The following is a 14831-nucleotide window of genomic DNA, read 5'->3' as shown; positions in this document are numbered from 1 at the left end:
TGAGTGTGTGTGTGTGTGTGTGTGCGTGTGTGTTTTGCTGCTATGTACCATGTTTGTATGTATGGGTGCACATCTCCATATGTGTGGACATGTGTCTTTGTGTGAAGTAAAGTGTGTGTGTATATGTGGTCATGTGTTTCAGTCTCTATTTGCGTATGTGGTTGTAGATATACATATATATGTGTGTGTGTGTGTGTGCATATATATATATATGTATGTATATCTATGTATATATGTGTATGTATAACAAAAGAGAAAATGGAGCTCATGTGATTCTTTATTAATTACAGCAGTCCTTTTGATCCTTCTTGCATTGGTCCCCCTCAGCCGAAATTCTGAAGATTAGTTAAAGTTTGGGGTATTATCATCACCATCATCATTATCATCATTGTTGTCCTTGTTATTTCTATCAACAGTTTGCACCGGCATGCGGAATATAATATCTAGTGGACTGGGGCACGTCTGCCTCCCAGACCGAGACTGCCTCGGACTAACTTGTAATGTCGAACTGAATTTCAATGGTGTCCAAGCTTCAACAGAATTCGGCCTCAGATACGACAGCTGCACAGGTCAATTTTACATCACAACAGGAAAAACAACAACAATAGCAAAAGGTAATGATTGCTTTTACTTTACATCGTTTCCTTTGCTTTGCTTTAGGTTATTTTTATATATGTGTTCTTTTTTGTCATTTTTCAATGTAAGCTTAGGCTTGGGTTTGTGTGGTTAAGAAGTTCACTTGGCAACCAAGTGGTTTCTGGTTCAGTCCTACTGCAAGTGTTATCTACTATAGCTCTGGACTGACCAATGCTTTGTGAGTGAATTTGGTAGATCAAAACATACAACTAAGGCAGTGAGCTGGCAAAAGCGTCAGCACACCGGACGAAATGCTTAGCAGTATTTCGTCTGCCATTACGTTCTGAGTTCAAATTTCAACAAGGTCGACTTTACCTTTCATCCTTTTGGGGTTGATAAATTAAGTACCATTTATGCACTGGAGTCGATGTAATTGACTTAATCCCTTTGTCTGTCCTTGTTTGTCCCCTCTGTGTTTAGCCCCTTCTGGGCAATTTCTTCTCCATCTTTGGACTTTCTCTTTTTCGACAAAGAGCTATGCTCAAAACATCAAACTCTCTCCTTTCACCGAGCATCAACCTAACACGTTTCTTGTGCACATCCTCACATTTGTTTTTACATTTTTTATTTGAATTGACTATATATATATAAATTATATATATACATACATGTGAAGGCTCAGTGGTTAGAGTTTCAAGCTTATGATTATGAGGTTGTGAGTTTGATTCCCGGACCAAGCTGCGTGTTGTGTTCTTAAGCAAGACACTTTATTTCACATTGCTCCAGTTCACTCAGTTGTAGAAATGAGTTGCGACATCACTGGTGCCAAACTGTATCGACCGTTTGCCTTTCCCTTGGATAACATCGACAGCATTAGAGAGGTGAGGCTGGTATGTATGGGTGACTGCTGGTCTTCCATAAAAAAAAAAACACTAGGTTGTGTGTTTGCTGGCAAGGCGACTTTCAGTCCGGGCTTGTAACCCGGAGGTTACAAGCATACATAAAAAAACTATATATAAAGGTGCAGGAGTGGCTGTGTGGTAAGTAGCTTGCTTACTAACCACAAAGTTCTGGGTCCAGTCCCACCGTGTGGCACCTTGGGCAAGTGTCTTCTAAAATAGCCTCGGGCCAACCAAAGCCTTGTGAGTGGATTTTGTAGACGGAAACTGAAAGAAGCCCATCATATATATATATATATATATATATATATATATATCTTTGTATCTTTCTCCCCCTCTCGTTCTTCCTTCTGTTGTTCTTCGCCTCTCCCCTTCACTACTATATCTCTCTCTTCCTCCCTGTCTCTCGTTGCTCACCTATATTCTACTTCCTCCCCCTTTTCTCCCTCTACCACTCTTTCTCCCTACTCCTCGCTGGTCACATGTGTCCAGCTACTAATTCTTTTCATATCTTGGCCTCGCCAAGCACACACGAACATTCTTCGTCCCGTTTCCTTCCAGTTCGTTGCTTCACAGCGTTCAGTATACACATATTTTTTCACGTCTGGCCATATAGCCTTTTTGTTTATTTTCACCGTTTCGTTTTCCTGTCTTGTTCTCTGTCCGCCACTACATTCCTCCATGGTACTAATTTAATTTGTGGTCTGTGGGAAGAGCCATTCTAATGATGCGTCCTGCCCTAACTCTTCGAAACGCTTAGTTTTAGAATGGTGGCAGCTGATGAAGGAAATGTTCTCTATGTGGCCTGTGTGTTTTCTGTACTCTGTTTATCATTTTGTCCACGTTTTTATATATATACATGTAGATGTAGGTATGTACATACATGTACGTATATATGCATATACTCATTTATTATTTGTATTATATATATATATATGTATATGTATATGTTTGTGTGTCTGTGTTTGTCCCCCCTCCTAACACTTGACAACCAATGTTCATGTGTTTACATCCCTGTAACTTAATGGTTCACCAAAAGGGACTGATAGAATAAGTACTAGGCCTACAAAGAATAAGTCCTAGGGTTGATTTGTTCAATTAAAAGCGGTGCTCCAGCATGGCCACAGTCAAATGACTGAAATAAATAAAAGAATATATATTTTTATATATATATATATATATATATATACACACACATACACACACACACACACACACACACACACACACACACACACACACACACATATATATATATATATATATATATATATATATATATATATATATATATATATATATATATATATATATATACATATATATACATATATATATATACAACAAGAAATAGCTATTCTATATATTCATATTTTATTTGCATATATATTTTTACCTTCTGTGTTTTGATGTATATGTATATTTTTTATATGTTTAAGAACCATGGTAATATTTATAAATGATCAAATGTTTGAGGCATGGTGTTGACTCCAATTTCTTGTTTGTTCTATGATCAATGTTTCTTTATATATATATATATATATATATATATATATATATATATATTAGCATGGAAAGCGGACGTTAAATGATGACGATGATGACGATATATATACACACACACACATGTATGTATGTATAAAATATACATAATATACAGGTATGGCTGTGTGGTAAGAAGTTTTCTCCCTAACTATATGGTTCTGTGTTCAATCCCACTGCATGGCACCTTGGGCAAGTATCTTCTACTATAGACTCGGGCTGGCCAAAGCTTTCTGAATGGATTTTGGAGATGGAAACTGAAAGTAGCCCATCATATGTATATATCAATGTCTGTGTGTGTGTGTGTGTGTTCTTTTTTGTATTTGTCTGGAGTTGATGTAATCAACTAACCCCTTCCCTCCAAAATCCCAGGCCTTGTGCCTATAGTAGAAAGGATTATTTAATACAGTTCTATATTTAAGAGATGAGGAATTATTTACATTATTTACATTTGACGGATATTTGTCCTCATCTTGTTTGTTTTTAACACGTTTCGGCTGATATACCCTCCAGCCTTCATCAGGTGTCTTGGGGAAATTTTGAACCTGAGTTCTCATTCCTAAAGTAGTTTTCGATGTTATTATTATTATTATTATTATTATTATTATCATTATTATTATTATTATTATTATTATTATTATTATTATTATTATTATTATTATTATTATTCAGGTCATTGCCTGGAATCAAACTCAGAATCTTTGGTTAGTAGCCCGTGCTCTTAACCACTACACCATATGCCCACGGGCATATAGCGTAGTGGTTAAGATTCCAAGTTCGATTTCAGGCAGTGACCTGAATAATAATAATAACAATAATAATAACATTGAAAAATACCTTAGGAATGAGAATCCAGGTTCGAAATTTCCCCAAAACACCTGATGAAGGCTGGAGGGTATATCAGCCGAAACATTGTGTTAACAACAAACAAGATGAGGACGAATATCCGTCAAACATAGATAATGTAAATAAGGATTGTTTATTCTCCATTACTGATGTTATCTTGTAAAATTCTCTTTTCAACTTCAAGATAAAACAATCAGCATTGATGTGGAATGGAGGAAAAATTTTCTAAAACCAGGAGCTACATTTCTTGTTCACCTGCACCAGACTACCTCAACCTTGATGGTAAATGTTACAGCAAAATTCTGTCTTCGAGGACGATTCCATGTGTGTCTCCCAACCGTTGAAATTCTCACTGGTGTCCAGATTGAGAAACCGGCCAGAAATTGTACCAAAGGTCAGTAGTTCTTTAATCGAAATAACTCTTCCCTTAAATCATTGGCTTTGTTCCAAAATTTGAAACCATTATTATTATTATTATTATTATTATTATTATTATTATTGTTATTGTTATTGTTGTTGTTGTTGTTGTTGTTGTTGTTGTTGTTGTTGTCATATAAGGCGGCATGCTGATAGGATTGTTAGCATGCTGGATGAAATGTTTAATTGCATTTCATCTGTCTCTATAGTCTGAATTCAAATTCCACTGAAGTTGACTTTGCCTTTTTATCCCCCCCCCCCGCAAAAATTGTTGCCCTAGTGGCAAAATTTGAAACCATTATTATTATTATTATTATTATTATTATTATTATTATTATTATTATTATTATTATTATTTTATGTTTGGCTTTTGCTTTGTATTTGTACAAGATGACTTCAGATCTCATCCAGAAACCTCAAGAGACAAGTCCAAGTTGATGTTATGACTAGGGAACCATATTGCTTGGTTTTGCACAGAGTATTGCTCCAGAGAGTGTCTGTCAAAACATAAGAAAACTAGAAGGTGATAATGTGATCTTAAGATGACAGTAAAAGGTGTTTGCTATTATGTATATTTAGAAGTACTTTCAACAATATTTACAGATTAAAATGTTTTGGGGGATTATGTAGACAATATTTTTCATAGAGTATGAACAGTTCCCATGAGCACTGTTTTTTTTTTTAATTTCTTCCATTTTGGGGTTTCCTGGTGTCTGAGCCAGGTACCAATCAGCCCCTTTTGCTATCATCCCTAGGGTACCTATGACAACAGGTATTGTTTTAGTCTTGTGGTTCCACATTTTGCCAATTCCTATTACAAGATCTTTATACTTGCTCAGTTTTTGGTAGGTCTTGACAGATGCGTTTATATCGATTGGGACAGCCATATCAATGAGGAGGCATGATTTTTGTCAGAAACTATTATTATTATTATTATTATCATTATTATTATTATTATTATTATTATTAACTCAGATTTTGTTGGAACTCCTGATGTCTTGCATACATAGAAGGTTTTCTGCCTGCAGCCTACAGTACCATGCTATCCATTCTTTTCGGCTATCTAATACTTTCCTGATTATTCTGGCCATGCCAAGGAATCAAACCTTTAGTAACAGTTCTACAGGGCACTCTATTCCAGTTTCCTTTATATTCCCCCTTAATGCTTTCTGGTACTGTTCCCAGGGACCCAGCAATAATTGGCACTGTCTTCGCCTTCTTCATTTTCCATAGCCAGGCTATTTCGTACTTAAGAGGGTTGTATTTATCTATCTTTGCGCATTCTTTTTTGTATGTTTGTAGGTTAAAGGAGCACACAACATCAACTATATAGTACACATGGTGCATCTTGTTGACCACCACCACTAGGTCCGGTCTGTTATGCTCTAGCACCTGATCTATTTGGATTGGGAAATCCCAGAAGATTTTGCAAGTCTCCAATTCTGCCATGGTCTGCAGTTTGTGCTCATACCATGTGCCGCCCACTAGGTCCCACTTTTTGCACAGTTTCCAATGTAGCACTTTCACTACCTTATCATGTCACCTATTATTATTATTGTTGTTGTTGTTGTTATTATTTTATGGAAACTCACAGCTTATTTTGTTTGGTATGATGGAAAGTGTCAGCTGTCCACAACCAGCAGACTAAGGTGAAACTTGTTCACTGGTCATGCTTCAAAAACCCTGCGAAGAATTCCTGCAGTTCCAAGCAATGCTGATTTTTGCAGGTGTTCTCCCTTCACACTTGCACCAATCTTTCTCAGCCATGTTGGTAGCTGAGTGCTGATTCTTCCAAATGCGCCAGTTACTATTGGGATCACCTCTACTCTCTTCATTGACCACAATCTTCGTATTTCCCACTTCAAATCGTCGTACTTGTTTATTTTTCTTCTTCTTCTTTTACAATGATCCTGTTGTCTCTTCTATGATTATTATTATCAGCCACCTATGAACTTCCATCAATCGATGAGGAAACAAAGTCAATGACCCTTGAAGAATTCATTGATGCAGCTATTGATATGAATGTCAACCAGACGGAATTGTTGAAGATTGGAGACAGTTTACGTGGAGCCATGTCAGAAATAGTAAGTTGGTTACAACAGGATATGTGTGTGTGTCTATATGTGTATTTGTGTTAAGTCTATGGGCGTGTTTGTGTAATGGCATGTGTGTGCATGTGTGCGTGTGTATGAGTGCATGTGAGTGATTTTTGTGTGTGTGTGTGGGGGGGTGCATTTGTGTATATGTATTTGGGTGTATTTGTGTGTGTGGAGGGTTATGTGTGTATGTGCGTGTGTGATTGCATGTGTGTTCATGTGACTGCATGTGTGTATATCTGTAAGTCTGGGTATGTATGTATATGTGTGTGATTTCACATGTGTGTGTGCGTTTGTATGTGAGTGCGTGCACGTGAGTGTGTGTGTGTGTTTGAATGTGAGTGCGTGCACGTGAGTGTGTGTGTGTGTATTTGTATGTGAGTGCATGCACGTGAGTGTGTGTGTGTATGTGTAAGCATGTGTATTTGTGTTAAATCTATGGGTGTGTCTGGTTGATTGTATGTGTGTGCATGCGTGTGTGTATGCGTGCATGTGAGTAATTGCATGTGTGTGTGTGGGTGAGTGCATTTGTGTATACGTATCTGGGTGTATTTGTGCGTGGGGGGTTATGTGTGTATGTGTGTGTGTGATTGCATGTGTCTGTATGCATTTGTGTAAGTCTGGGTATGTGTGCATATGTGTGTGATTGCACATGTGTGTGTGCATGTCCCACCATGGTGTGACATGCCTATACTATAGGGTTCCTAGAGTGGGGTGGTGGGGTGATGTGGGAGGAGGTTACAAATGGAAGCAGGGATATCAAGGACATCATCATCATCATCATTACAGCCATCACCAACAAGAACAATGACCACATCATCAACCATTATTATCACCACTGCCACCACTGCCACCACTGCCACTACTACTAATACCCCAACAACAACAGCAATTGCATGAAGAATGACAACAAAATTATCATCACAACCGCCACAACCGCCACAACCGCCACAACCGCCACAACCGCCACAACCACCACAACTGCCACAACCACCACAACCGCCACAACCAAGAACAAAAACAACGACAAGAGTAACGGAAACAATGACATCATTGCTGTTGTCGTCGTCAACATCATCATCACCACCACCACCACCACTACCACCTCCACCACCTTCACCATCACCACCACCACCACCACCAACAACAATAACAACAGCAATAATAGCAAAATGTAACAATTCTTTCAGTTAATCATGGTTTTGTGACTGTATTTCTGTTGTAGTGTTCTTGTTATTGTAGTTGTTGTCTTTGATTTCCAGCTCAATGAAAAAGATAGGAATCAGTCAAAAGCACGGGATGACTTTGAGGAGGAAATTCCCTCAGCTTCCACCGATATTTGCTGCAATGGTGATATACCTGTCAAACCCCTTGATATCACATTCTTCGATCTCCATTACATTTTCATGGTAGGACCAGTACCTTTGTCACTTGGTAAGTATCATCACCACCATCTGCAATCATCCACCACCATTTCCCTTGCTACTATCATTACCACCACCATTACCACCGTAACAACAATCACCGACACTATAACCACCACATCACCATTTCAAAGTTACCATTGTAACTTTGAAAACTTAATCTAAGTGATAACTTGTGGATGTCTGGAAAACTACAATGGCTAGACAGGAATACCATTACACGAGCAAATGACCTTACACCAATAACAAATCCATGATGTAAACATGAGAAAAATTCCTTTAAGTGAGCATATAATAATATGTGCAGGGTTGAACCTCGTTAATTTTACAGTACTACCCTTCTAAGCATACTCAGATTCAATTACAAAGCAACGAAGAATGAACAAAGAACAGCAATTTATCAATACAAGTCAGTTCTAAAATTAATAATGCTTGTATTCAACACTAGAATAGCTTTAAACTTTAACTGATACTCCATTGAATTCATCTTTTTGTAGAACTGCACAAAAACTCACACATATACATATTTATATTGACAAGCAGTATGTTACTGGTTATGGCATAAAATTGAGAAGAGTGTTACTGACAGTTTTGCTCCAGCTTGGCAATACTGAAGACTTTTCAAACATGCTACCAGGAAGTAGTGTGTGCTTTTTTTTTTTTGACTTATGAGGGGTGGCTGAAAAGTTCATTAGCTGATTAAGATACTCTCATGGAACATGATCAAATGAGGTTTATTTTTCAACATAGTCTCCCCCCCCCCTTGTGCTCCACACACTTCTTCCATCGGTGTTGCAGTGTTTGGATCCCATTGGTAAAGAATCTTTCATCACGTTGGTCAAAAATGTCATCAACAACAGAGATGACGTCATCATCACAGTTATATTTGGTTCCCAGCCATGTGTTTTTTTTTCATTTTGCCAAACATATGATCGTTAGATGGAGAATAGGGAGGGTGATCAAACAATTCAAAGCTACAGTCACACACAGCAGCCATTGAAACCAAGGACTTGTGGGCTGGAACATTGTCCTAATGAAACAAGACCCTTTCATTGATTTTTCCTTGGCATTTGGTCCTGATAGTCTTCATAACTCCCTTAGCAAGTTGGCATAGTACTCTCCATTGAAGATAGTCAACAAACGCAATACCTTTTGCTTTACCAAAAGAAACTGAGGCCATCACCTTCCCTGCAGACGAAATGACTGTGGCCTTCTTTGGAGCAGGTGAAGAGGGATGTTTCCACTGCATGGATTGTCTCTTTGTTTCTGACTCAAAGTGACAAAGCTAATATTTATCCTTGCTTAGGAAACATTCAAAGAAACCAGCTGGATTTACCTCAGACAATGTCAGATTTTTCCTTGATATGATCAACCTGGTGTGCTTTTGGTCAGGTGTCAGAAGACCTTTGTCATGTCAAGTTCATTGTGTAGAATATTCTCAACTCTCTCATGGGATATGCTAATAGCATTGGCTATTTGATTTACAGTCATTCGCCTGTCATCCATGCTCTAACCACTGAGCCATGTACCTTCACACACACACACACATGTACATATTTTCCTCATGTTAAACTGTTAATCCTGATACATTTTTTCTATTTATGTTTTTTCCTCTCTCTTTCGATTTTCTATTTTCTTCTCATCCCTTTCTGTCAAAGACTGTAGGCTCAAAACATCAAAAGCTTGCCCATTTTTCTCGAGGTCAAACTAATACACCTACTTCTTGTTCCCTCACCTGTCTTTATTTTTTGTACATTGGAACCATTTTGTGTATTTATACACTCTCATAAACAAATATTTCCCATCTTATGACTTTTATTATACGTGCGGACCACTGGAAATAAATTATTCTAATAATTTTTACTCTATATTTATATAGTTATATGTATGTGTGTGTGTGTATGTGTGTGTGTGTGTATACACACACACATACATATATATACATATATATCATCACCATCATCATCATTTAGCATCTGCTTTCCATGCTAGCAAAGGTTGGATGATTTGACTGGGGACTGGCGAACCAGATGGCTACACCAGACTCCAATCTAATCTGGCAGAGTTTCTTTCTACAGCTGGATGCCCTTCCTAACGCGAACCACTCCGAGAGTGTAGTGGGTGCTTTTTACGTGCCACCGGCACGATGGCCAGTCCAGCGATACCGGCAACAGCCATGCTCAAATGGTGTTTTTTTACGTGCCACCTGCACAGGAGTCAGTCCAATGTTTTGTTCACATGCCACCGGCACAAGTGCCAGTAAGGCGAAGCTGGAAACGATTGCGCTCAAATGGTGCTTTTTACGTGCCACTGGCATGGAAGCGAGACCGCTGCTCTGGCAGTGCTCCCGCTCAGATGGTGCTGTTAGCACTCCACTGGCACGGGTGCCAGTCATCGAATTTGGTTCAGTTTCAATCTCACTTGCCCCAACAGGTCTTCGCAAACTGAGCTTAGTGTCAAATGAAGGAAGGTTGGCATGAGTGCCAGTCAATGAATTTGGTTCAATTTTCGATTTCGATTTCTCTTGCCTCAACAAGTTTTCGTAAGCAGGGTTTTGTGTCCAAAGAAGGAAAGGTACACATAAGTGGATTGGCTACACCCCTGGTAAAGGCCACGGGTTATGGTCTCACTTTTCTTGCCGGGTCTTCTCACGCACTGCATATTTCCCGGTCACTAGTCATAGCCTCAGTGAGGCCTAATGTTCGAAGGTCATGCTTCACCACCTCATCCCAGGTCTTCCTGGGTTTACCTCTTCCACAGGTACCCTCACCGCTAGGCTGTGGCACTTTATCACACAGCTATCCTCATCCATTCTCGCTACATGACCATACCGGTGCAATAGTCTCTCTCGCACACCACAGCTGATGCTTCTTAGGTCCAACTTTTCTCTCAAGGTACTTACACTCTGTCTAGTATTCACACTGACATTACACATCCATCGGAGCATATTGCCTTCATTCCTTGCGAGCTTACGCATGTCCTCAGCAGTCACAGCCCATATTTTACTGCCATGTAGCATGGCTGTTCGTACACATGCATCAAACAGTCTGCCTTTCACTCTGAGTGAGAGGCCCTTTGTCACCAGCAGAGGTAAGAGCTCTCTGAACTTTGCCCAAGCTATTCTTATTCTAGCAGCTACACTTTCAGCGCACCCACCCCCCACTACTAACTTGGTCACCCAGGTAGCGGAAGCTATCAACTATGTCTAGTTTTTCTCCCTGGAATGAGACAGACGTTTTTTTCTGCATATTTACAGTGTTTATTGCACCTGAACATCTGCCACATACAAAAACTAACTTCCTAGTTAACATTCCTTTGATATTACTGCACCTCTTATGTGTCCATAGCTTGCACTGGGTACATCTTATAGAGTTTCTACCTACGCCTTTTCAACAGATCAAGCAGGGCCATCTACCTGAAGTGGTTTGTGTTTTCTCTACCTTTCTACTTACTAGGACTTTGGTTTTAGCTCGGTTGACTCTAAGGCCCTTCGATTCTAATCGTTGCTTCCACACCTGAAACTTCTCCTCTAGTTCTGATAGTGACTCAGCAATTAGAACAAGGTCGTCAGCATAGAGGAGCTCCCAGGGGCAACCTGTCTTGAATTCCTCTGTTATTGCCTGGAGGGGGCTGAGGACTGAACCTTGGTGGACCCCTACCTCTACTCGGAATTCTTCACTGTACTCATTGCCAACCCTCACCTTACTGACAGCATCCCTGTACATGGCTTGCACAGCTCTCACTAACCAATCATCTATCCCTAGTTTCCTCATTGACCACTAGACCCTGTCAAAGGCTTTCTCCATGTCAACGAAAGCCAGGTACAGAGGTTTATCTTTCACTAGGTATTTCTCCTGCAGCTGTCTTACCAGAAATCTAGCATCAGTGGTGCTTTTCCCTGGCACGAACCCAAACTGCATCTCATCTAAACTGACTCTCTCCCTAATTAGCTGGGCTATGACACTCCATGACTTTCATTAACTGATCCAACAACTTGATGCCTCTGTAATTATTTGTGTCTAAAGAGTCACCTTTACCTTTGTAGCAGTTGACTATGGTGCTGCTACACCAGTCATTGGGTATGACTCTATCATGTATCACCTGGTTAACTATAATGGTTACTAGGCTATAACCGACACTACCAGATATTTTGAACATCTCTGCAGTGATTCCTGATGAGCCGGGGGCTTTCCCTGTCTTCATACTCTTGATCGATTAATCTACCAAGGTACTGTCAATTAGGATAGCTGGTCCCTCTGTTGGGTTGACATTTGCCAGACTCTCTTTTTCCCATTCATTCATTCATTCATATATATAATATAAACATATATAATATATATACTCAAGTACCCAAAATATCAAGGAGTTTCTACCTCATAAACAGGAGTTACACCACAGTTATTTTGTGATCTTTGCTACCCTGGTATCCATTAACCAATTTATTTTGTCTGAGTTATATATTAATTAGGAGAAAATAAATACATATAATAAAATATATATATCATCATCATCATCATCATCGTTTAACGTCCGCTTTCCATGCTAGCATGGGTTGGACGATTTGACTGAGGACTGGTGAAACCGGATGGCAACACCAGGCTCCAGTCTGATTTGGCAGAGTTTCTACAGCTGGATGCCCTTCCTAACGCCAACCACTCAATGAGTGTAGTGGGTGCTTTTACGTGTCACCCGCACAAAAACGGCCACGCTGGAAATGGTGTCTTTTATGTGCCACCCGCACAAGCCAGTCCAGGGGCGCTGGCAACGATCTCGCTCGAAAATCCTACAGGAGCCAGTCAGGCGGTACTGGCAACGGCCACGCTCAAAATGGTGCATCTCATGTGCCACCCGCAAGAGCCAGTCCAGGGGCACTGGCAACGATCTTACTTGGCTTGCCGGGTCTTCTCACGCACAGCACATTTCCAAAGGTCTCGGTCAGTAGTCATCGCCTCGGTGAGGCCCAATGTACGAAGGTCTTGCCTCACCACCTCAGCCCAGGTCTTCCTGGGCCTACCTCTTCCACGGGTTCCCGCAACTGTTAGGGTGTGGCACTTTTTCACGCAGCTATCCTCCTCCATTCTCACCACATGTCCATACCAGCGCAATCGTCTCTCTTGCACGCCACAACTGATGCTTCTAATGTTCAGCTTTTCTCTCAAGATACTTACACTCTGACGGGTATTCACATTGACATTACACATCCAACGGAGCATACTGGCTTCATTCCTTGCGAGCTTACGTATGTCCTCAGCAGTTACAGCCCATGTTTCACTGCCATGTAGCATGGTTGTTCGTACGCATGCGTTTTACTCTGAGTGAGAGTCCCTTTGTCGCCAGCAGGGGTAAGAGCTCTCTAAACTTTGCCCAGGCTATTCTTATTCTAGCAGCTACACTTTCAGCGCACCCACCCCCACTACTAACTTGGTCACCCAGATAGCGGAAGCTATCGACTACCTCTAGTTTTTCACCCTGGAATGAGATAGAAGTTGTTTCCTGTTTGTTTACAGTCTTTATTGCACCTGAACATCTGCCACATACAAAAACTAACTTGCTAGTTAACCTGCCTTTGATGTTGCTGCACCTCTTATGTGTCCATAGCTTGCACCGGGTACATCTTATAGAGTTACTACCTACTCCTTTTCTACATACTGAGCAGGGCCATCTACCTGAAGGGGTTTGTGTTTTATCTACCTTCCTACTTATTAGGATTTTGGTTTTAGCTAGGTTGACTCTAAGGCCCTTCAATTCTAGACCTTGCTTCCACACCTGAAACTTCTCCTCTAGTTCTGATAGTGACTCCGCAATTAGGGCAAGGTCATCAGCATAGAGGAGCTCCCAGGGGCAACCTGTCTTGAACTCCTCTGTGATTGCCTGGAGGACTATGATAAATAAGAGGGGGCTGAGGACGGAACCTTGGTGGACCCCTTCCTCTACCCGGAATTCATTGCTGTACTCATTTCCAACCCTCACCTTACTGGCAGCATCTCTGTACATGGCTCGCACAGCTCTCTCTCTCTCTCTCTCTCTCTCTCTCTCTATATATATATATATATATATATATATATATATATATATATATATATATATATATATATATATTCATATATATATATGTATATACATGTTCATATATATATATATATATATGTTCATATATATATATATATATATATATATATATATATATGTATATATATACGAGTAAGCACATAAATGTGCAACAAGGTGGAAAGAAGAGTACTCAAATACCAGAGGTAGAGTAATATGCTTTATTTAAAAGCAGCAGAAATATAACAAAAAACTGTTACCCGGAATTTCACGTTCCCGTTCATCGGAAAAGGGAACGTGAAACTCCGAGTAACAGTTTATTGTTATATTTCTGCTGCTGTTAAATAAAGTATATATATATATATATATATATATATATATATATGTATGTATATCTGTGTGTGTATGTATATGTGTATATGTATATATGTATATACATATGTACATGTGCATATGTACACACACACACATTACACACATGAATGCATGCACACACACACACACACACACACACACACACACACACAACAACAACAACAAACCCAAATGCTAAATGTTTATGCGAACTTCAGGGTCCTCTCTGTCTTTTAGGTTTTGGTTCCGCTGGTTCTTTGGGATTGAACCTGCAGGTAGGAATTTGTTTCCTCAGCCTCTCAGCCAAGGTAAGTCCACAGTGAACCTTCTTCTTGCTTATTTGACCCGTAAGAAACAACAATCACATATCCCTCAAGTGACATCCTAACCTCTTCTGAAACAATCACAAGGAATCACTGTGTGGTTAAAAAGGCAAACTTTGCAACCTGGTGGTTTTTAGTTCAGTCCCGCCATGTGGCACCTTGGGCAAGTGTCTTCTATAATAGCCCCAGGCCAATCAATGCATTGTGAGTGAATTCAGTAGAGGAAACAGTGTGCAAACCCATTGTGTGTGTGTGTGTGTGTGTGTGTGTGTATTTACACGCACACACACACACACACACACATGT

General features: G+C 39.9%; 1 protein-coding gene across 1 annotated transcript in view; it reads left to right on the top strand.

Annotated features, from left to right (window-relative positions):
* The window catches only part of LOC106878080 (uncharacterized), a 217030-nt gene that overhangs the window by 111786 nt on the left and 90413 nt on the right, over positions 1–14831 (top strand). The window contains exons 28-32 of the mRNA XM_089342991.1: positions 417–614; positions 4048–4257; positions 6222–6364; positions 7639–7810; positions 14440–14510. Of these exons, the coding sequence (XP_089199117.1) occupies positions 417–614; positions 4048–4257; positions 6222–6364; positions 7639–7810; positions 14440–14510 (794 nt within the window). The remainder of the gene's footprint in view (positions 1–416; positions 615–4047; positions 4258–6221; positions 6365–7638; positions 7811–14439; positions 14511–14831) is intronic.

The sequence above is a fragment of the Octopus bimaculoides genome, chromosome 26 (genome assembly GCF_046866305.1).
Source record: "Octopus bimaculoides isolate indiv1 chromosome 26, ASM4686630v1, whole genome shotgun sequence".
In the NCBI taxonomy this organism is placed as follows: Eukaryota; Metazoa; Mollusca; class Cephalopoda; order Octopoda; family Octopodidae; genus Octopus; species Octopus bimaculoides.
This window is presented reverse-complemented; position numbering and strand designations above follow the sequence as displayed.